This window comes from Balaenoptera physalus, assembly GCF_965194825.1.
Source record: "Balaenoptera physalus genome assembly, chromosome: 17".
Lineage (NCBI taxonomy): Eukaryota > Metazoa > Chordata > Mammalia > Artiodactyla > Balaenopteridae > Balaenoptera > Balaenoptera physalus.
In genome coordinates, this window is record NC_138895.1 from 77,126,015 (window position 1) to 77,151,090 (window position 25,076).

The following is a 25,076-nucleotide window of genomic DNA, read 5'->3' on the forward strand; positions in this document are numbered from 1 at the left end:
AGTGGTATTTTTACATTTTTATTGTGTTTTATTTAAATTATGTAAATTATTTGCAGTAAGATGAATAAAGTGCTAGCTTTTTTGATACTGTACTGCAGTGATTTAAAAATCAAAGAACTCGTAACTGGTGATATTAAAGCATAATTTAATAGATTGAAATTGTATTTTAAATGCACTAGAGTGTTTTTCTTAGATTAACCCTAGACACACATAAGGTATTAGCATTGGCAGTGGTTGAATATGAGTTGAGAAGATTGGTTAAGTGTGTCTGTGTCAGCAGCACAGTTCATGAGGTGCACTATTGGTTTAAAAATGTATTTTGGACTATTAGATAATAAGACCTAAGTGCCACTAAGGTTGAATATTTTGTATGTGATAATAAGCCTTTACATCTTACATTTGGATAAAGACCAAAATGATTTATAGAATAATTCTGTTTTGGCTTTTATCATAACCTAATAACACATTCATGATGGAGTTCAAAGGTACAAGTTTGTTCTAGGCAACAGAGGTTAAATAATAGTTTAAAAATTTTATGCAGATTGTTGAAAACCAGTATAATTTAAAATGAAATTTAATATTTCATTTGGATGACTGGAATAGCATTTTGTCATAATTGTCACAGGAGCAGAAATGTTACGTGGACCTACCACTGGAGTGCATTTCAACATGGATTGCCAAAGGCTGTGATGCCAGAGTTGATCTTAACTGATTGCCTAGTGCATTTATCCTAACATTTTTTATGTTCAGACCTATATTTATGCTATTTCCAGAATTGATGTAGTCTCAAATTATTACCCCACCATAAAGGAGAAAGTGAAAAAAAAACACTTAGTAGTTATCAGACACTAAGCATTCCATCAATACACATTTTGACTCATCTTATACTGATAACAATAGGAGGTAGATGCTCTTAGTCCTATTTAGCAGATAAGGAAACTGAAGCACTGAGAGTTAAATGATTTACTCGAGGCTGTGAGCTAATAAATGGTGGAACTAGGAATCTAATCTGAGTAGTCTGAGGGAACAAAAATCATTCTTAATTTATTATCCCTTTGATGTAAGAAATCCCACTTCTTTGTTACTAGTTCAGGCAATAAAATAATGTAGACCTTTAGGGGAAAACAGTCCTAGGTAGAGTTTTGTGAGCAATTGTAATTTAAAACATTGTCCCATACTTTTAACCCTTTCTGACTAAACTTACATATTTTTCCCCTAAACCTGCAGGAATATCGAAAACAGAAAAAAAAGTGAAATTGGAAGAAAAAAGCTCAACTACATTTGGTATGAACAGAAAGTAATCTTTAAGCAAAAGGCTATAGATGGCTTGGCAGTGGGAGGACATAGTCTGTCCCTTACTTTTTACCTGTTAGTGCTCCTTTAGGTGTAAGTGATCATCTGTTTTAGTGTTTATTAGTGTTATTCGGCTCCAAATATGTGATTTCTTAAATACGTATCTTGCAGTAGTATGTGTATTTTTTGTCAGGGGAGCCTAAGGCTTTCTCTGAGAACTTGATGTTTTTGAACATCTTTAAAACTATGACTGTTTAAAAATAAGCTGCCATTTAATATTGTTGAAACTTAGAGAATGGATGGTAAATTAAAATAGCCTTTTTTTTTTTTTTTACTTACTTTATAAAAAGTTACTAAGTTTTCTGCTGTCTTTTCTGTCTTCTGTGCTATAATGACTAAAAGTTTTTCTGCTATCTTTTCTGTCTTCTGTGCTATAATGACTAAAAGTTTTGGAATGATGGATAATAGTCTTAAGTATTCTACAGATTAGCTACCTGGAGCTTGAGTTACTGAAAGTTGGTTTAATATGGTTGATAAGTTATGGGCTAAACCTTTCTGAGTTGGAACAATAGTTGAATATATGTGATGAATTAATTTTAAATAAAATACTCTAGGAAACTGTTTTAACATCTGTTCATTTTCTTTAAAGTGCATATGATTGGGAAAAAGGAATATTTTAAAATTTGGGGACAAAATTTAGTTTAATGAAATAAGTTTTTTTCTTTGTGCTTTTTATTTTCATTCTTATATACACTGGGAAAGTATTGAAAGACTGAAGGAATTATTTGTGGAAATGATTTAGTTTTTTTGTTTTTCCAAAGGAAAAAAAAAGTTCAAGTTTTTTTGTTTTTTATTTTTTAAGCTTCTAGTATATTTTCTCATTAAATTTTGTGTGGAAATGCTGAGTCTCCTCAGTCAGGTCTTTCTTAAGTTATGGAGTTTATTTCTTGCCACATCAGGAAACTGAGTTATATTACTCATTTAAAGATTTTAACTACTGTCTGTGTTAACTTTAAGGTGTCAGGAGTTGGGATTTCTCAACACTGCTAATGAAGATCCCCTCTTATAGCCCAATAAGCTAATCAGGAGTTCCAGACTCATGACAGGAACAGTTTAATTGAATCCATCCACTCTGGGCAGGTGACTGGAATAGCTGATTAAAACATAAATGCTGCTTTTAGGTTAACCACAGAGGAACAACTCAGGATCAGTCATGATTACTAACTTACTCACTTTGGTCATTTAGGTAAGAGAAAAGAAAAGGATAAAGAAAGAAAAGAGAAGAGGGACAGAGATCACTACAAACCAAAGCAGAAGAAGAAGAAGAAAAAGAAAAAGAAATCTAAGCAGCATGGTAAGTACAGTCCTCCCTCAGTATCCGGTTGGTGGGGGGGGGGATTGGTTCCAGGACCCCCAGCGGGTACCAAAATCCACTGATGCCCAAGTTTCTTATATCAAATGGCATGGTATATTCGGCCCTTCATACCTGTGGTTCCATATCCTTGGAAATTGAAAATTGATCTGCAGTTGGTTAAATCCCCAGTCACAGAACTTGTGGATACAGAGGGCTGACTGTATGCTAAAATGGTGATTCCCATTTTTAAAAATTCTAAGATGCTTTCAACTGTCCTTTTCTACCAAAATGATGGTAGGACAATATTCCCATGTTCTTGACAGCTGAGAAGTTCCTGTAGTAGCTTTCCCTTGTCTTGCTAATTTTGAAAATATGCAGCTCTGTTTTACTACAGTCTGTAAGTTAAGTGGTTTGTAAATTAATCACTGCAACTGATAGAGTCTTTCATTGCCAGTGTTGTGGTGGACTGGATACCCTGACCAAGTACCCTTCTACCCTTCTGTGTACTGAAGGAATTATTCTCAATCTAGAATCTTATAGTCCCTTGAATTAGCTTTCAAAAATGAGGGAAAACATTTTTAGAAAAACCTGGAAAAAACCAAATTATTTTTCTATCAATAGCCTGTCTGTAAAGGATGTCCTTTTAGATAGTCATTAAAGCAAAAATCATTCCTGGAGATAGGAGGTTACCATATAATGATAAAGGTTCAGTTCACTTTATATCTCTCTAGACATACAATTTCTAAATTTCATCACTGAGTAGCATCCTCATATCTTTCTTAGTAATTAATAAATTAACAAAACTCAAAAGTATCTGTAAGGATACTAAGAAAGATGGCAGCTGCACAGTTGATCTAATAGACCTGTCCAGGACACTGAACTCAGCAGCTGCAGAGTAGACAGTTATATCAAACAGACACGAACATTTATTAAAATTGACCATGGGATGCAGCTTCAAGCAAACCTCAACACATTTTAAACGTATTATAGTTAACTAAAATCAGTATTGAAAAGACAAAAAGTCCCATATGTTTAGAAATCAAGCAAAATATTTTTATATAATTCATGGATGAAAGCACAGTAACAAAGGGAAAGTAAGATGTTAAGAAAGTGACAGGTGATGAAAATGTTATATATGTGTCAAAACTTGAGAATGTAGTTAAAATGGCACTTAGAAGAAGAACATCAATTGGTATACATGCTTATATTAGAAAAGAAGGCTGAAAATCAGCTAAGTCTCGAGCTTAAGAAGTTAGAAAAGAATAAGTCCAAAAAAAGTAGAAGTGAGTATGAATAATAAACATATGAGCAGAAATTAATAAACTAAAAAGAAATGGTAGGAAGAAATGAAAAATGCCAAAATTAATTTTTTTGTAAAAAACGAATAAGATCAACAAACCTCTGGGAAGGCTGTTAAGAAAAAAAAGACAAAATGTACAAATAAACGATATTAAGAATAAAGAAAACGTAAAATGTACAGATAAACGATATTAAGAATAAAGAGAACATAACTACAGATGCTCCAGACATAAAAATAAGATAATGTACACAACTTTATGCCAGTGAACTTGAGAGGTTATTTGAAGGTATGGGCAATTGCCAGAAACCAAACTTATTCAAGAAGGTAGAAACCTGAATGGTCTTCAAACCTTGAAAGAAATTTAATCAGCATTTTAAAATCTTTTCACAAAGAAAGACGTCCTGGTCCAACAAGTTTTGCTGTCAAGTTCTACCAGACATTAAAGGAGCAGATTATTCCAAACTTACATAAATCATTTTAGAATTTAGAAAAAGAGGGTGCACTCCTGTAGTGGGATGAATCGTGAACCCCGCAAGTAGGTGTGCAACTCCTGACCCCCATACCTGTGAACGTGACTGCATTCGGGAATAGGATCTTTGCTGATATGATTAAGATTGAGGTCATCTGGGTTTTGGAGTGGACCCTAAAGCCAATGACTGGTGTCTTATAAGAGAAAGGAGAGGGGGATTTGAGACACAGGGGAGAAGCCTGTGCAAACACATAGGAAGTGATTGGAGTGATGCAGTTCCAAGCCAAGGAGCTTGAGCCACCATAAGCTGCAAGAGGCAAGGAAGAATTTGCCCCTAGAGACTTTACAGGGAGATGGCCCTGCTGAGACCTAATTTTGGACTTCTGGCCCCCAGAACTGAGAGAGAATAAATTTCTATTGTTTCAATCCACCAAATTTGTGGTAATTTGTTGGGGCAGCCCTAGGAAACTAATACAACTCCAAATTCACTTTAGATGATTTAAATAACTTTGCTCTCAAAATCAGAAGAGAATGGTATGGGAAAGGACAATCACGGGCTGTTCTTATTTATGGACAAAGATGCAAAACACATAAATAAATGTTATGGAATTAAATCTAGCAGTATATTTAAAAGTATGACCGCATAGGTTTGGAATGCAGAGTTGGTTTGACATTAGAAAATCAATTAATGAAATTCACCACAGTAACATTACAGTTTTGATAAATGTAGAAAAACCATTTGATACATCCATGTGTACTTACGTTTGAAAAACAAAAAACTATGAATAGCAGATTATAAAACTTTATTTAGAAATGTAAAGAAGGCCTAAACAAATGGGAAATAATTCATGTTCATGGGGTTGTAGATTCGCTATAGATGTCACTTCAAATAAATCTATAGGTTCATTGCTGATTCTGAAACTTAATATGGAAGAGTAAAGAGCCAAAAATAATACAGTCACTCTTGAAGAAGAATAAGGAGAAGAATTACTGTTCAGTTATAGTTATTACAACAGTGAGGTAGTTCGAAAGAATAGATTTATTAAGAACAGGATAATCCAAAGCAGACTCATACATATTTCAAAACTTGGTTTATTCAAAGCTGGCATCTTAGTTTAACAGGTAAGGGATGAACTTTTCAGTAATTGGTATTAGAACAATTTATAATCCATACGGTGAAGAAGAATGAAACTGGACTCCACCTTACACCGTACACAAAAATCAATTCCAGGCTGGTTAAATACTTAGTATGTGAAAGACAAAACTATAGAACTTCGAAAGTATAGGAAAATATCTTTATGATCTTTGGGCAGAGATTTCTAAACAAAACATGCTAACCTGAAACGAAAAGGTTGAAAATGGGATTAGACTGAAATGAACTTTGGTTCATCACAAGCATTATAAAGAGAGTGAAAACATAGCACAAACCATAAGAAGATACTGGCAATGCAAGTACCTGACAAAGCATTAGTATTCAAAATATATTTCAAACCCTTACAGTTCAAAAAGGAAAAGAAAACCCAGTATGAAAATGGACAAAAGATTTCAACAGGTATTTCACAGACGTGGAAACCTGAAAATGATAAAATGATTATATAATACAGTGCTCACTCTTATGAAAAGCTGCATAATGCAGTTTTCAGAACCTGGTGAAATCTATTTCCTATCTGCCACATGGGCAGAAATTACAAGGTGGATGATGTCAGATGTTGCTGAGGAGATGGAGACAGCTGTACAACTGCTATGGAAAAACAGTGATGCTTTTCTGATGAGAGTAGAGTTGGCGATGTGCTTACCACGTGACCTCAGATTCCTAACTAAACTCACACGGTAGGTACATCAGGAGACATATACAAGAATGTTCACAGCAGCACTGGCATCGGCCCAGGTGTCCACCTGTCCATTCAGTGGACTCCGTATCACTATGTAAATAAATGGATTATACCCACTGGAATCTCATCAACAAAATGGTTAAGCTAAAAAATCAAGTCACTGAATTGGTTCAAGATGGCAGAGTAGAAGGACGTGCTCTCACTCCCTCGTGCGAGAGCACCGGAATCACAACTAACTGCTGAACAGCCATCGACAGGAAGACACTGGAACTCACCAGAAAAGATACGCCACATGCAAAGACAAAGGAGAAGCCAAAATGAGACGGTAGGAGGGGTGCAATCACAATAAAATCAAATCCCATAACTGCTGGGTGGGTGACTCACAAACTGGAGGACACTTATACCACAGAAGTCCACCCACCGGAGTGAAGGTTCTGAGCCCCACATCAGGCTTCCCAACCTGGGGGTCCGGCAACGGGAGGAGGAATTCCTAGAGAATCAGACTTTGAAAGCTAGCGGGATTTGATTGCAGGACTTTGACAGGACTGGGGAAAACAGAGACGCCACTCTTGGAGGGCACACACAAAGTAGTGTGTGCATCGGGAGCAGTGACCCCAGGGGAGACTGAACCAGACCTACCTGCTAGTGTTGGAGGTTCTCCTGCAGAGGCGGGGGGTGGCTGTGTCTCACCGTGAGGACAAGGACACTGGCAGCAGAAGTTCTGGGAAGTACTCCTTGGCGTGACTCCTCCCAGAGTACGCCATTAGCCCCATCAAAGAGCCTGGGTAGGTTCCAGTGTTGGGTCGCCTCAGGCCAAACAACCAACAGGGAGGGAACCCAGCCCCACCCATCAGCAGACAAGTGGATTAAAGTTTTACTGAGCTCTGCCCACCAGAGCAACAGCCAGCTCTACCCACCACCAGTCCCTCCCATCAGGAAACTTGCACAAGCCTCTTTTTTTTTTTTTTTTAAGCTAATTTTTATTTATTTATTTATTTATGGCTGTGTTGGGTCTTCGTTTCTGTGCGAGGGCTTTCTCTAGTTGTGGCAAGTGGGGGACACTGTTCATCACGGTGCACGGGCCTCTCACTATCGCGGCCTCTCTTGTTGCGGAGCACAGGCTCCAGACACGCAGGCTCAGCAATTGTGGCTCACGGGCCTAGCCGCTCCACGGTGTGTGGGATCTTCTCAGACCAGGGCTCGAACCCATGTCCCCTGCATTGACAGGCAGATTCTCAACCACTGCGCCACCAGGGAAGCCCACAAGCCTCTGAGATAGCCTCATCCACCAGAGGGCAGACAGCAGAAGCAAGAAGAACTACAGTCCTGCAGCCTGTGGAACAAGAACCACATTCACAGAAAGATAGACAAGAGGAAAAGGCAGAGGGCTATGTACCAGATGAAGGAACAAGATAAAACCCCAGAAAAACAACTACGTGAAGTGGAGATAGGCAACCTTCCAGAAAAAGAATTCAGAATAATGATAACGAAGATGATCCAGGACCTCGGAAAAAGAATAGAGGCAAAGATCGAGAAGATGCAAGAAATGTTTAACAAAGACTTAGAAGAATTAAAGAACAAACAAACAGATGAACAGTAAAATAACTGAAATGAAAAATTCACTAGAAGGAATCAATAGCAGAATAACGGAGGCAAAAGAATGGATAAGTGACCTGGAAGACAGAATGGTGGAATTCACTGCTGCAGAACAGAATAAAGAGAAAAGAATGAAAAGAAACGAAGACAGCCTAAGAGACCTCTGGGACAACATTAAACACAACAACATTCGCATTATAGGGGTCCCAGAAGGAGAAGAGAGAGAAAGGACCAGAGAAAATATTTGAAGAGATTACAGTTGACAACTTCCCAAACATGGGAAAGGAAATAGCCACGCATGTCCAGGAAGCGCAGAGTCCCATACAGAGTAAACCCAAGGAGAAACACGTGGAGACACATAGTAATCAAATTGGCAAAATTTAAAGACAAAGAAAAATTATTGAAAGCAGCAAGGGAAAAACAACAAATAACATACAAGGGAACTCCCATAAGGTTAACAGCTGATTTCTCAGCAGAAACTCTACAAGCCAGAAGGGAGTGAGTGGCATGACATATTTAAAGTGATGAGAGGGAAGAACCTACAACCAAGATTACTCTACCTGGCAAGGATCTCATTCAGATTCGATGGAGAAATCAAAAGCTTTACAGACAAGCAAAAGCTAAGAGAATTCAGCACTACCAAACCAGCTCTACAATAAATGCTAAAGGAACTTCTCTAAGTGGGAAACACAAGAGAAGAAAAGAATATACAAACACAAACCCAAAACAATTAAGAAAATGGTCATAGGAACTTGCATATCAATAATTACCTTAAACGTGAATGGATTAAATGCTCCAACCAAAAGACACAGGCTCGCTGAATGGATACAAAAACAAGACCCATATACATGCTGTCTGCAAGAGACCCACTTCAGACCTAGGGACACATACAGACTGAAAGTGAGGGAATGGAAAAAGATTCCATGCAAATGGAAATCAAAAGAAAGCTGGAGCAGCAATACTCAGATAAAATAGACTTTAAAATAAAGAATGTTACAAGAGACAAGGAAGGACACTACATAATGATCAAGGGATCAATCCAAGGAGAAGATATAACAATTATAAATATATATGCAACCAACATAGGAGCACCTCAATACATAAGGCAACTGCTGACAGCTATAAAAGAGGAAATTGACAGTAACACAATAATAGTGGGGGACTTTAACACCTCACTTACACCAATGGACAGATCATCCAAAATGAAAATAAATAAGGAAACAGAAGCTTTAAATGACACAATAGACCAGATAGATTTAATTGATATTTATAGGACATTCCATCCAAAAACAGCAGATTACACTTTCTTCTCAAGTGCGCACGGAACATTCTCCAGGATAGATCACATCTTGGGTCACAGATCAAGCTTCAGTAAATTTAAGAAAATTGAAATCATATCAAGCATCTTTTCTGACCACAACACTGTGAGATTAGAAATCAATTACAGGGAAAAAAACGTAAAAACCACAAACATATGGAGGCTAAACAATACATTACTAAATAGCCAAGAGATCACTGAAGACATCAAAGAGGAAATCAAAAAATACCTAGAGACAAATGACAATGAAAACACAACGATCCAAAACCTATGGGATGCAGCAAAAGCCGTTCTAAGAGGGAAGTTTATAGCATTACAAGCCTACTTCAAGAAACAAGAAAAATCTCAAATAAACAATCTAACCTTATACCTAAAGGAACTAGAGAAAGAAGAGCAAACAAAACCCAAAGTTAGCAGAAGGGAAGAAATCATAAAGATCAGAGGAGAAATAAATGAAATAGAAACAAAGAAAACAGTAGCAAAGATCAATAAAATTAAAAGCTGGTTCTTCGAGAAGATAAACAGAATTGATAAACCATTAGCCAGACTCATCAAGAAAAAGAGGGAGAAGACTCAAATCAGTAAAATCAGAATGAAAATGGAGAAGTTACAACAGACACCGCAGAAATACAAAGCATCCTAAGAGACTACTATAAGCAGCTCTATGCCAATAAAATGGACAACCTGGAAGAAATGGACAAATTCTTAGAAAGGTATAACCTTACAAGAGTGAACCAGGAAGAGATAGAAAATATGAACAGACCAATCACAAGTAATGAAATTGAAACTGTAATTAAAAGTCTTCCAACAAACAAAAGTCCAGGACCAGATGGCTTCACAGGCGAGTTCTATCAAACATTTAGAGAAGAGCTAACACCCATCCTTCTCAAACTGTTCCAAAAAATTGCAGAGGAAGGAGCACTCCCAAACTCATTCTATGAGGCCACCATCACCCTGATACCAAAACCAGACAAAGATACTACAAAAAAAGAAAATTGCAGACCACTATCACTGATGAATACAGATGCAAAAATCCTCAACAGAATACTAGCAAACAGAATCCAACAACACATTAAAAGGATCATACACCATGATCAAGTGGGATTTATCCCAGGGATGCAAGGATTCCTCAATATATGCAAATCAATCAATGTGATACACCATATTCACAAATTGAAGAATTAAAAACCATATGATGATCTCAATAGATGGAGAAAAAGCTTTTGACAAAATTCAACACCCATTTATGATAAAACCTCTCCAGAAAGTGGGCATAGAGGGAACCTACCTCAACATAATAAAGGCCATATATGACAGACCCACAGCAAACATCATTCTCAATGGTGAAAAACTGAAAGCATTTCCTCTAAGATCAGGAACAAGACAAGGATGTCCACTCTCACCATTATTCTACATAGTTTTGGAAGTCCTAGCCACGGCAATCAGAGAAGGAAAAGAAATAAAAGGAATACAAACTGGAAAAGAAGAAGTAAAACTGTCACTGTTTGCAGATGACATGATACTATACATAGAGAATCCTAAAGATGCCACCAGAAAACTACTAGAGCTAATCAATGAATTTGGCAAAGTAGCAGGATACAAAATTAATGCACATAAATCTCTTGCATTCCTATACACTAATGATGAAAAATCTGAAAGAGAAATTAAGGAAACACTCCCATTTACCATTGCAACAGAAAGAATAAAATACCTAGGAATAAACCTACCTAGGGAGACAAAAGACCTGTTTGCAGAAAACTATAAGACACTGATGAAAGAAATTAAAGATGATACCAGCACATGGAGAGATATACCATGTTCTTGGATTGGAAGAATCAATATTGTGAAAATGACTATGCTACCCAAAGCAATCTACAGATTCAATGCAATCCCTATCAAATTACCTATGGCATTTTTTACAGAACTAGAACAAAAAAGTCTTAAAATTTGTATGGAGACACAGAAGATCCTGAATAGCCAAAGCAGTCTTGAGGGAAAAAAACGGAGCTGGAGGAATCAGACGCCCTGACTTTAGACTATACTACAAAGCTCCCGTAATCAAGACAATATAGTACTGGCACAAAAACAGAAATATAGGTCAATGGAACAGGATAGAAAGCCCAGAGATAAACCCACGCACATATGGTCACCTTATCTTTGATAAAGGAGACAAGAATATACAATGGAGAAAAGACAGTCTCTTCAATAAGTGGTGCTGGGAAAACTGGACAGCTACATGTAAAAGAATGAAATTAGAACACTCCCTAACACCATGCACAAAAATAAACTCAAAATGGATTAGAGACCTAAATGTAAGACTGGGCACTACAAAACTCTTAGAGGAAAACATAGGAAGAACACTCTTTGACATAAATCATAGCAAGATCTTTTTTGATCCACCTTCTAGAGTCATGGAAATAAAATCAAAAATAAAGAAATGGGACCTAATGAAACTTAAAAGCTTTTGCAAAGCAAAGGACACTACAAACAAGATGAAAAGACAATCCTCGGAATGGGAGAAAATATTTGCAAACGAAGCAACTGACAAAGGATTAGTCTCCAAAACGCACAAGTAGCTCATGCAACTCAATATCAAAAAAACAAAGAACCCAATCCAATAATGGGCAGAAGACCTAAACAAACATTTCTCCAAAGAAGATATACAGATTGCCAACAAACACATGAAAGGATGCTCAACATCACTAATCATTAGAGAAATGCAAATCAAAACTACAATGAGGTATCACCTCACACGGGTCAGAATGGCCATCATCAAAAAATCTAGAAACAATAAATGCTGGAGAGGGTGTGGAGAAAAGGGAACCCTCTGGCACTGTTGGTGGGAATGTAAGTTGATACAGCCACTATGGAGTACAGTATGGAGGTTCCTTATAAAACTAAAAATGGAATTACCATATGACCCAGCAATCCCACTACTGGGCATATACCCAGGGAAAACCATAATTCAAAAAGGCACATGCACCCCAGTGTTCATTGCAGCACTATTTACAGTAGCCAGGTCATGGAAGCAACCGAAATGCCCATCGACAGACAAATGGATAAAGAAGATGTGGTATGTTTACACAATGGAGTGTTACTCAGCCATAAAAAGGAACGAAATTGGATCATTTGTAGAGACGTGGGTAGATCTAGAGACTGTCATACAGAGTGAAGTAAGTCAGAAAGAGAAAAACAAATATCGTATGTTAACGCATATCTGTGGAACCTAGAAAAATGGTACAGATGAACCGGTTTGCAGGGCAGAAATTGAGACACAGATGTAGAGAACGAACGTATGGACACCAAAGGGGGGAAAGCGGCGGGGTGGTGGTGGTGGGATGAATTGGGAGATTGGGATTGACATGTATACACTAATATGTATAAAATGGATAACTAAGAAGAATAAATAAAAATCAAGTCACTGAAGAAAACATGTACAGTAATATGATTTCATCTATGTAAACATGAAAAATTTGTAAAACTAAACAGTATATCTTTTAGAGATTCAAATGTATGTAGCAAAAGCATGAAGGAAAGGAAGAGAATGATGAATAGAAATTTAGGATAGTGATTACCTCTGAGGTGGACGAAGGAAATTTATTAGTTCAAATTGGAAAGTGGCACAAAGGAAGCTTCAAAACTGACAATGATACCCTCTTAAATTTCATGATGAGTACCTAAGTATTTTGTAGTATTTATGTGCTTTATGTCATACCCATTTTTTCCCCGTATTCATCAAACACTTTAAAAGAAAAAACAGTTTTAAAAACTGTAAAGCCAACGAGGTAATTTCGGAGTTGGTAGTCACTTTTGGTAAATTCTTCAGATTTTAACTCTCTCTATAGGCCAAAAATAACATCTAATCTTTCCACAGTGTATGAAGTTTTTACATTTTCTAACTCTAAAGCTACCAAAGTAAATTTGAAGATATGGGATCAAAATGGGATTGAAAAACTTGAAACCACTTCCCAGAGAGTGTCTTGAACATCTCTGTACACTTCTGTGTCTGCACTGGTCCTCAGCCTTTCTCCTCCACCCCACCCCTTCACAGATAGCTCTGTGGAATCCATACTAGAGAGAATCTAACGTTAGGAGACTCTGGAGCTCTGTAAAGGGAAACCATGAACCACAGATTCCCTTGTTTAGTGACTACCCTCCCGTGATTATGTATCACAATGCAGAAATGACAAGCTTCACACTGCAGACCAGACTGCCAGATGAACTCCCAGCTGAGCAGAGGCTGAGGGGATTTGGCTGCCTTGGGTATTCCAACAGAGACACTGAGGTGTTAGGGCAGGAAGGGCCAAGCTTTTTAAGTCACCTTACGTTGCATCGGCAAACAGGTCTCTTCCAATACTACAGCAGCAGATGCAGAATCCTGTGTACCAAAACACCTGTGAAAGTGGGGAAAAGATAACAGGGAGGGGCTGACAAAGAACAAAGTAAGAAGTGGGCCATACCTGGTAGCAAAGTGAGGGGTAGTTATGAGAATGCAGGAAGTGGTAACTTGAAAGAAAGGAGAGTGATTAGGATTAATAAGCCTTAGAGAAAAAAGTGCAGAGAAAATTTGCACCTCAGAATTGTAACCCACCATTACCTATGGTAACTCTATTTATAAAGAGCCATTAAAAAAATAAACCTTTAAAAAATGTTTTAAAATCAGATCTATAAATGAAAATCTTAACTTTGAAAGTAGAGTCCTGGTAAATACTAAAGATGTACAGAAGCATTGCTCTTTGTACACAGCAGGTGTTGGGTCGAGTAATCACCAACATCTTTGCAATTGGTTATTACATTTGAGGAGAATTTTTTCTGGGCTATTTACATTTATCTTGGAAATGACACTTTTCCTCAGATGATTAAATTAGAAGAGTGTTCTTTAAACTGGAAATAGGGGGTTTTAAGTAACTTTGAAATTTCAAAGACATCTTAATTTTAAAGAATTCACATTATTACTACGTGAGGTTCCTAATAGAATATGTATTTTCGTCTGCAATTACTGCCATTAAGGAGTTTAAAAAAATCTTTCTTTTCATCACTCAGTGTGATTTTGCATATCCTGCTGGTGCTTATTATGTACCAAACACTAAGCATTTTACATATACTAGTTCATTTAATCCCCGCATTAACCTCTTACGGTGGGGCCTGTTATCCCCATTTTATAAACAGTTAACTAAAACAGAAGAGATGAAGAGAGTTGTCCAAGCTCACATGGCTAGTAAGTGGAGAAAAGCAGATTGGAACCCAGGCAGTCTGGCTTCTGAGTCTTAATTTTAACTTTAACCATCATGCTGTGTTGTTAATCTTACCTCCTGTGTCTTAAAGATTGTTTACTAGGCTGTGTATCCTTCCCTCCTTGTGTTTGTTGGCATACTAAGTCAGTAGTTATCTGTTTAAATGAAGTTATGGAAAGGAGTAATTGAATTAAGTAGTTCTTTATAATTATCCCATTAAAGAGTGGGTTGACATGTTTCGATTACCAGAATTAGTTTACATAATATAAAACTAACATTGTGTTCAATCTGTGTGTGTGAGAAATTGCCGTGTTGGATTCTATTTAAGAGTGACATCTTTGCCAGTCTTTAGCTTGTTATTTTGAGCAAATCTCGTCATCTCTTTGTCTTTCATGTATCTGTAAATATGAGAAAACTGAAGGCATACAGAGGTTTAAAAGAACTAAAATGAGAAATGCAAAGAGAATCCAAAGTATTGTATAGTAAAAACAAAGATTCCCTTCCAGGCACTTGTAAGCAAGCGTATACGTTAAGAGTGGTAAAAAGCATGCATAAATATCTACTAAGAAAGTTATGATGTGTTTTGTGTGTGGTAAAAGCAGTACAAAAGTTCTATTTAGAGAAGCTTTATGTAGAAGATTACATTGCTTTAACCCTGAAACATAGCAGTAGACTTTTATTCATAATAGCCCGAGGGCATGGGAGTGGGGAATACAGGAGGGGTGTAGAATGCTAAGAAATTTTGTTCAGTTGCTAATATAAGGTAAAGAGATTAAATGTCAGCCGTGTTTTATTTTTAACACCAAATTGAGATTTTTACCATTTTTGTACTCAGCCAGTACTTCTGCTTTCACTTTTGCTGAGAGGGCATTATAGCATGTCATGGATAAAAGGGCAGCTTTTGAGAGCTGAGTGTGTGGGTTCAAATCCTGATTGCGACACTTAGAGCTTGGGTGACCTTTGGCAAGTTATTAAATTCTATAAACCTCAGTTTCCTCGCTTGTAAAAGGGTAACGATAGTTTGTACTCTGTAGATTTATTGTTAGGATGCCGTAAGATAATCGTTGTGAAGTATGGATACTGAACCCAGCGCCTGGCTAGCGTTTAATCAGTGCCCTTCACGTTTCCACGCCTGTGCTTGAGTAGCATGGTGCTGGCAGCCCTGCAGTTTCTGCGAGGCTGTGAGAGGAGGCTCTGTAGGCTGACAGCACCAGCGTCATCTGGGAGTGGCCCCACTGCTGAGTGACGCAGGCGTGAGGCCCAGGAAGTGGTTTGAACAAGCTTTCCAGTGTGTGTACACGTTAAATGTTGAAATCCACTAGTGACGCTTTTTCTTGAAGAGTAAGGCTTCTGTAGTCAGGCTGTCTGGGCTCAAATGTTGGATCTGCCATTGATAGCTGTGTATTCTTGGGCAACTTAACCTTTTCTGCCTCTGTTTTTTTCATTTGTAAAACAGCACTAGCAGTTGTAGCTGCCTTATTGGATGGTTGTGAGGATTATGAGTTAGTACACATAAAGCACTTAGAGTCCAGTTTGGCACATAGAGAGCTCTTGGTAAACGTGAGCTCTGCTGTGATATTTACGACGACCACTATATTAGTTTCCCATTGCTGCTGTCACAACTACATAACAGTGACTTAAAAACACACATTGATTATCTTAAGGTTCTGAAGGTCAGAAGTCCAAAATGGGTCTCACTGGGCTAAAATCAGGGTGTCAGGACTGCACTCCTTTCTAGAGGCTCTCGGGGAGAATCCATTTTTTTGCCTTTTCCAGATTCCAGAGGCTGCCAAGTGTCCTGGCCCTTGTCCCACTCACATCTTCAAAGCCAGCAGTGGTGGCTCGAGTCTTTTCTTACTTTACATCACTCTGGCACTGACTCTTTTGCCCCCTCTTTTACTTTTAGGGACCCTCGTGTTGATGCTAGGCCAACCCAGATAAGTCAGGATAATCTCTTATTTTAAGGTCAGCTGATTTCCAGCCTGATTCCATCAGCAACCTTAATTCCCCTTTGCCATGTAACCCAGCCTATTCACAAGTCTGGGGATTAGGCTGTGGACGTTTTAGGGGACCATTATTCTGCTTCCCACACTACCAGCTTCTGATGGATGATACTCGGTACCCACCAGCATTGGACTGCTCTTCTCTTGCAAACTTGCTTTTCCACTCTCTACCTTTCTTCAGCTTTTTCTACCTCTTACTTATTCCCTAATCTGCATCAGTTTACATCCTTCGCCTCATACTCAGTTGAGGAAATAGAAGCCATCAGATGGGCACTTGCTCATCTCTTATCCACCACATCTACATGCTTACCTGAATATATCAATCTTCTCCTTTGCCTCTACTAAAATGAAGACACTGTCTGTCTTTCTCTTCTTAAAATCCTGGCATTTCTCACTGCCTGCCTCCCCACCCCCGGATTTTTAGATTTATGTGGACAATGTGTAGGGTCTCCCGTCTTTAAAAAGCCCTCCTCTGAATCTGCATTTCTCCTCTGATTTCTCCACCTCCCATTTACACTTCAGCTCCATCTCAGCATGCCAGTTTCAACACCTAGTTGTTCCAGCAGAAACCTGGAAATCGCCCTCGAAGGTAGCATCTCAGCCCTCCATCTCCAGTCCACAGGTCACTGCATCTGCCTCTCAAATGTCGCCTCAGCTGCCTTCCTCCCCGCCCAGGCCACTGCCTCTGAACTGCGTCCCCACCGCTACCTGTGCTCCCCGGACTCCTTCCGGCATTCCACAGCGGAAAAATGGAACTGGATGTGTGTCACATCTTGCTTCCCCTTACAAACTTTGACTTCCTGTTGCTTTCAGGATGAAACTTAAAAACAAAAAAAACTTTAACCTGATCTGGCTGCGGTCACTCTAGCCTCGTTGCTCATCTCCCTCACTCAGTGTGCTCTGACCATGGTCTTGTAGTTTGTCAGATGCGCCAGGCATTCTGCTTCGTGGCCTCCGCATGTGCCTAGACTCACGCCCTCTCCTGTCTTTGCTTCCCCACCCCGCTCTGCTTATCCATCTTCATGACTCATTCTAAGCTGAGGAAGACAGAACTAATTTCTTTCGGGACCATTTAATTTAGTTCAGAGGTTTTCTGCTGAAGAATTTATTGATCAAATTATCACTATAATAATTGACATGCTAGACATCACGAGAGCCTCTTTTAAAAAAAAAAAGGTTAATTTCCATCTTGCACATCTTACTGCAGACATAGCTGTGATTATAATGAAGAGAAAATGTAGCTATAATCCTTTTTCGCTTCTGGACTACTTAGTAAGAGTTTATGGGTACCAGTTAGAACATGTGCTCCCTGCTATGTATATACTGCCTGGGGTGTATTTCCCAGGTGTTCTTGCCAAACCTCGTTCATCAGATGCATAATGATCTAGCTGTTCATGGATGAGAGGAGAAAGTGGTGGCATGATTGTTTATGTATCATAAAACATGACTTTCTCATTATTTTTATAGTGACTCTTCTTGATTACTTGACACTTTATTAATATTTCTCTATGTATCTTATGTTGCAGACTATTCAGACTATGAAGACAGTTCCCTAGAATTTTTGGAAAGGTGCTCTTCTCCACTAACTCGATCTTCTGGGAGTTCTCTGGCTCTACGAAGCATGTTTACGGAGAAAAATACAACATATCAGTACCCAAGGGCAATTTTGTCAGTTGATCTTAGTGGTGAAAGTATGTGTAACCATGTAATGCTTAAAACAAGTCTTAAGATTCTTAAATGTGGAACCGAAAATAAAACATACTTTAATGAGGCCTATCTGAGCAGGGCACACAATTTAAAAAGTTATTCCATGAACTAATATGAAAATCTCAACATTAGAAATTTGAGCTACTTTTTAATTTATATAAAGTAAAATCGGCATTTATACTTAACTGTAGGACAGGTAGTAAGGAAACAATTAGTGTCTACTATGTACTGGTCTTCTGCAGGTGTTTTTACATGTATTTTCATATTCTTCACTACCAGCTTATAAAGTAGATATTGTTACCCACACTACATAAACAAGCAGAGGCTTATAGGTTAACTTATGGGGCTAGTTAGCATTAGAATTAAAACTCAAACCAAGGTCTGTCTTAACTCCTAAGGTAATGCTTTTTCTGCCAGTTATTTATCATAGTCTTAAAAATGCACTTTGAATTCCTGATCACAGATATGTCTGTAACCAAAAGTCTGGAAATGTGGTCAGATCAGTGATTTGAACACATTCAGGTATTAAACACGTAGACAGAAGACCACGTTAGGTGGTGACACGAGCCCTGGAGCTGGAATCTCTCAGGTTTTGCTGTAAGTCCAGTCCTGACAGTGGAAGGTGTTGAGGACTCTCACCTGCCAGTGTTCTAAGCAGCGGGAAGAGGAACTCTCCCAACTGCAGATATTGATGGCTCGAGACCAGAGCTCTAGCACAGTAGGAACCAGAGTCAAGGAATGAAGAGGAAAGGATGGGGGTTCATCCTGTGTAAAATCCCAGGGATATTTATGGGGAGTGCCCTGTCTTTTCCTTAAGTGCCCTACATGACAGATGCCAGGTCATGTGTTTTCTCTGGCACTGTTACTGCCTATTCTCTTCCAGGCCTAACTCCCCTCTAGCTCACTATGGAGAAAAGCATATTCTTCCCTTTATCCTAAAATAAGCACATAGCACTTTTGAGATTTTTTTAATCTCAAATCTAAAAAAAAAAAATTGGGGAGGGATTAGGAAAAAGTTCTGTCCCCTTTTCTAACAAATACGAGTCACCTTTTCCCTTTTGGGCCAGTGGTTCTTAACCTCAGGTGTACATTAGATTCATTGGTGTGATGCTAAAATATATGATATCAGGTCCTTCAGCGGAGCACAAATCTGGGATTTCTCGGAGGGCGGGTCCTGGCAAGACAGCCCCGGTAGCCGGGGTTGAAAATCACATAACACCCATACTGTGAGCCATCAAGGTCTCAAAATTGCCTTTTTATACAGAGTGATGGAGAGTGGGAGATAATATCTGGATGACCACTGTTGCTGGAACTAGAACACTTGGGAGAGGGCTGGGAAGAGTGTCATGAATGTGTACCCTCAGTCCCGCTGTCTTTCCCCTGCGCTTCACGTGTTCAAGCATTGAGCTCTGAGAAGAAAAATGGAGAGGTTCTCAAATGTTACTGTGCATCAGAACCACCTGGAGAGCTTCTTAAAACACAGTTCTGGGTCTTACGCACAGTATTTCTGATTTCTGACAAGCTCCCGGGTGATGCTGATGTGGAAGCCACACGTTGAGAGTACTGTGTGGGGAAACAGCAGTGTTAGTTCACGGGGCAGCAGTTAAAAGAGAGCAGTGCTCTGTGGCCGCTCAGTTGGAGCTCTTGTCCAGGTGGCCATTTCAGTGTGCGAAGGGACCTGTACTTGCTTTTCTTACTTAACTTTCAACCCAGTGGCCCGTTTACTTAGCCTCCAGAATTCAGCCAAACACTGCTTTGATGCTTGCGAGTTAGTCGAACTGGATTTTCTGGCCATTATTTTAAATTTGCCTTCTAGCACCGTGAAGCCTGGCTGTTTCGGCCATACAAACCTATGTGAGATATACACTAATTCCTTTCAATGATAGTAGTTTTTAAATTAAATTCATTGCTAACCCTGTTATGATTGCCATTCATTGAATACCACATACGTGCTGCAGCAGTGTTTGAAACTGTTCATCCACATTCTGGTCTGCCATTTTGCAACATGAACTTGTATTCAAGAAAGCCCAAGAGAAAGTACAAATTTTGGATTTAAGTTAGCAAGATTATGAGTAAATGAAATTTATTCTTCAGGTTCTCAAAACTACCCCATATTGTTAATATTAGAAAGATTTTATAATATCTAATTGATTTACTTCTGATTCCTTGAATTTTTTTTTGTATTTCTGTACCATTGTCTCATTTCTACTGACCTTACTCTCTCCAAGATGTCCTAAGATCCTAAAGAGAAGAAAACATTTATTTTTCTATAAAACATTAACTTTTTATAAATCAGAAACAAAACATTCAAAAACATTGAGTCGGGGAAAAAATAAGCACGATTAGAAGCTGATAAGGAAAACACTAAGTCATATGAAATATTTAAAATATAAATTGCATGAATTATTTAGTTTGAATTCAGGCAACTTCCACCTGGTCTGATTAAGTCTGAAAAAATTTTCTCTATATAACGACTCCCTCCTTCCCTCTTCCAGAAACATTCTGGAGTGGCTATCACATGTATCAGGCTTCATCCTAAGCACTGACTACAGAGCATTCAACAATGCAGTGGACTCTTGCTTGCTCTCATGGACTCTTGACATTCTAGAAAGGGGAGATGAATAAGCAGCAGGTGAAGGAATGGTTGAGAACATGACTGCAGGTTAGGGTGGTGAGGTAGGCAGGAGCCAGCTCTGCTCTCTGTTCGAGGAGCAGCCTCCGTTTCAGGAGCCTGTGAGCAGTGGTGAGGTCTTGTGTCACGTGCCATGTGATGACTCGGTTTCCCCAACATGTCTCCACCCACACTCGGGCAGACCTGTGGTGTCCTGTCGTCATTTCTTTCCCTTTGTCGTGAATAAATATTTCCTTATATGTGCCTTGATATTTTTTTCCTCAGTAGCCTGAGCTAAATGATAGTCTTTGACTAACGCTGTTATAAGTACAACTTAAAAACCTAGGATTTGAATAGAGTTGTATATAGTGGTCATCAATATAACCTAACTTCTAGGGTATACTTACTTATTTTTTTAAAGATTTTTATCAAAATGAAATTTAAAACATTTTAAAATTCCATAGGGAACTCATAATCCCCGTTTAAGAAATGCTGAAATCATTAAGAGCACAGGCTGTGGAGTCAGGCAGTCCTGGTGTGCAGTTGGCTTTACCACTAGCTGGCTGCATTACCGAGCAAGTCATGTCATATTTAAAGTGCTTTGGATGGTACCTGGTGTATATTAAGTGCAGTGGTAGTTGATGATACTGATACTGTTAAGAATCCCAGTATTGCTGTCAGGACCCTAGGCAAGCTCCTTCACCTCTCTGAAGTGCTGTGTAGCTGTATGGTGCAAATAATGAACCCTGTTCTTTTTACAAGCCATTGTTGTTGTGAGGATCAGAAGGGATAATGTTTGTGAAAGCATTTGAAAACTGCAAATTTTAATTGTTAATGTCAACCTTAGCCCTCACCTCTGTAAGCACCTGGACTAGGGGATACTTTCTGAGTTACTTGTAATGGTGTTAACATTAAGATGTAAAACGATCATAGTTGCCTGAGCTTCAAAAATCATTTGTTTCTTTGTCTAGAGACAAATACTGTATTCCCATTCGTCTGCCCTCCCTTTCTAAATACTTAATAGCTTATAATCACTTCCTATAGTGCCTTTCTTTATAGAAAATGACGTAAAAATGAAAAAAAATGCTGAGTATGCTTTTGTGTATATTCTAGACTTATCGGATGTGGATTTCCTAGATGATTCTTCAACGGAGAGTTTGCTCCTCAGTGGGGATGAGTACAATCAGGACTTTGATTCCACCAATTTTGAGGAATCTCAAGATGAAGATGATGCGCTTAATGAAATTGTGCGATGCATTTGTGAGATGGACGAGGAGAACGGCTTCATGATTCAGGTGACCTGTCTTCCCTTCAGCCCTGAGTTAGTTCAGGTGCTCAGCACATTCACTGGGGCTCTGTGTTCTCTTTTTCCTCACCGTCCTTTTGAAGATGGAGGCTTCTAGCTTAGCGTCAGGTTTAAAGTACCAGTTGTAATGATTGGCAGATCTCTTCTTCAGATGAAGTAGACTGTTTTCTTATCTGAGGATCTCTCTCCGGGATGTTTATTTTGAGGTCTTCGAGCTGAAATTCTTTTCAAGAGCCATTAAGGTGGCTAAGCGTCCACACTGAAGGGTAGACCATAGCAATTCTTTTCCTGCTGGTCTGGTTCCTGTTGTTTAATAATTTATGTTATATAGTCACCCTTCAAAGGGCAGAAAAGTTTCCACAATATTGAAGATTAAAGGAAAGCTTTGTTGCAAGGATTACCATTACAAATAACCTCTCCCTGTAGAAAAGGTACCTTTAAGAATAAAGGAACGCGTAACCCATGTTTTGTGGTTACATTTGGAAGATTCAGAGATGTTAGTTATAGAAACGAAGAAAAAGTAATCATCTTTTTCCCCCCTTTTCAGTGGTTTTCTCAATAAGGGAACTACAAATTTATAGGTTCACCACACAGGTAGTACTTTAAGAGGTTGTTACCTAACGCACGGCTACAAAGTCGCCTTTTTTTTTTAAAAATTTCTGCACTTTAATAAGCTATTTTTAAGAGTTCTAAGGATGTGTGAAAATAGATGGGAGAAATAATCTTATGCCTTTTTTATGATTAAACCAGTTTATCAAAGCACATTTTAATGGGTGCAACGAGAGGAAGTGCTTGAAATAGCTGACTGTTTCAGAAGTGAAATTTCTCGGAAGTCATCACTTGCTTTTGTTATGCGGATTAAGAATTGAACTGGTGGCAGCTGCCGCAGCCGCTGCCGCAGCAAGACTCAGCCAGCTAGTTGAAGAGAAGGGGTCTGTCTTGATTTCTAGCGAGTAAAGTGCGGTTGTTTCCCGGCAGTGTGAAGAGTGCCTGTGCTGGCAGCACAGCGTGTGCATGGGGCTGCTGGAGGAGAGCATCCCGGAGCAGTACCTCTGCTACATCTGCCGGGACCCTCCAGGTAAGCTTCAGTCCCTGTGCTCACCGCAAGGTGTCTGGATGTCTTGTTACATACAGGTTCCGTTGTACGTCAGCTGTCTGAGACAGCATGACTTCTGTGTCAGCTAGACTCCGCTTCCATGTTAAAGTTTAAAACTGGTTTTCACTGTTTGTTATGGTTTCATTTTCCATATTAATTATTTAGGCAAAAGCATTAGCATAAATTCCTTAGTATAATTAACTGCCTTACTGGAAGGAGAGGGTTGTGGCTTTTACCTGAAGAGAACTAGCTCCTTAATCTACTCCTGTGTATTGATTTCTAAATAGGTTAACATATGGCTCTTTGAACGGACTCATAGTCTGAACTCACGCTCCTGCTGACGCGGTTTTGAACGAGTGTCTGATAGTGCTGCGTATCAACCTAATGTCAGAGCAGATGGGATGTCCAGTTATCACGCCCGACCCCTTTAGTTTACTGATGAGGCAGCGGGGGCACAGAATGTCGCATGTCTCGTGCACAAGGATGGTGCTAGACTGGCCGCACCGAGAGGAAGCCCTGTGCCTTTGGGCTCCCTGTCCCCTAGGTGCCTTCCTCCACGCAGAGGCTCTCCGAGCAGCAGTGTTCTGCATATCGTATGCACTTCCAGCTCCGAGGCAGAACCTATCTAGACATCTCAAATGAAAGGCTGCTGCCTTGTTCCATCTATCAGAAATAATAATAACAATAGCATTAAGAAGCAGGAGAGTTATCCAAACCTACATGACGGTAGGCATTTGTTCATTCATTCATCCAGCAGCATTTATCGGATGCCTTCTATTTGCTAAAATCTGGTGGTGCGGGGTAAGGTGATTGATTCTAACCACGCCTTCCTCTCGCTCACAGTATAGTAGGGGACACAGACATAGAAGCAACTAATTGTAATAGGATATAATTACTGTTGGTGGTGAAGATGTAGGATTATATTGGATTCTGTGAGCTCTTAGATGTGAGGGAGGGGTCCTTAGTCAGTTAACTAGAACTCTCTGTTTCACCCAGTTCAAAACAAATGTTAGTGAGAGAAACAAGTACCCCTGTCTAGTTTCTATCGAGCCCTTTTGGCCTTTTTAGAAAACAGATGACAGAGACATAAAAAATGGAAAGCAGCACACTCAAGGTTCCTTTGCAGGTGTGACCTGCCACTGACCACATCCTTCATGGAGTTTGTCCTGCTTACCGGGCAGGAAATCTAAAGGTGGGAGGAACTCTCACAGTGCCAACCCCTTGAAGCACTGTCTGACTCGTCTTTTGAATTTGTTCTTAGTCCTAGAGCTCGCCTTGTTCACTGAGTGATGTTAATCAGGTAGCAGTTGAAGGGAAGTCTGAATAAGTGGAATCCTTTGTCACTTCAATGTCAACTTTATCTACAGGTCAGAGATGGAGCGCAAAATATCGTTATGATAAGGATTGGTTGAATAATGGGAGAATGTGCGGGTTATCATTTTTAAAAGAAAACTACTCTCATCTCAATGCCAAAAAGATAGTTTCCACACACCACCTGCTTGCTGATGTCTATGGTGTTACGAAAGTCCTGCATGGGTTACAGCTGAAGATCGGAATCCTAAAGTAAGTGACAGGCGGCAGAGGGAGGGGCACACTTTAGTGTGAATTTTAATTTAAACTAAATTGGTTGGCTTTTTGCAGGTTCAGATTAGCAGCTTGGAAGACAGAATAGATATTTGAACAAATTTTAACTTTAAAAAAAAGGAAAGCTTAGTAACTTTTTGGATGAATAGCTCCTTCATGCCTATTGTCCTGGGATAGAGAAGCGTGGGTGAATAACAACGGCATCTAGTATTTCAGCAAATGTTAGTCCCGTGACACTGTTTTGTGGGCTCACCTTGCGCACAAAAGTACAGTTGCTGTGGTGAACCCTTTGGTGTGTGTCCTCCTTCAGGAATGCTGTCACGATGAAATAGATGCAAAGGTATATTTTTAAATTACCTTAAGATTGGCTTTG

General features: G+C 39.1%; 1 protein-coding gene across 17 annotated transcripts in view; it reads left to right on the plus strand.

Annotated features, from left to right (window-relative positions):
- The window catches only part of PHF20L1 (PHD finger protein 20 like 1), a gene marked incomplete at its 3' end in the record, with an annotated part of 76,570 nt that overhangs the window by 43,579 nt on the left and 7,915 nt on the right, over window positions 1-25,076 (plus strand). For 16 of the 17 annotated variants that reach the window (XM_082433817.1, XM_082433818.1, XM_082433806.1 and 13 more), the window contains 6 exons: window positions 1,228-1,284; window positions 2,540-2,647; window positions 17,926-18,090; window positions 21,831-22,012; window positions 23,002-23,101; window positions 24,487-24,682. In XM_082433817.1, the coding sequence (XP_082289943.1) occupies window positions 1,228-1,284; window positions 2,540-2,647; window positions 17,926-18,090; window positions 21,831-22,012; window positions 23,002-23,101; window positions 24,487-24,682 (808 nt within the window). The remainder of the gene's footprint in view (window positions 1-1,227; window positions 1,285-2,539; window positions 2,648-17,925; window positions 18,091-21,830; window positions 22,013-23,001; window positions 23,102-24,486; window positions 24,683-25,076) is intronic. The other variant, XM_082433813.1, reaches the window with a different exon arrangement.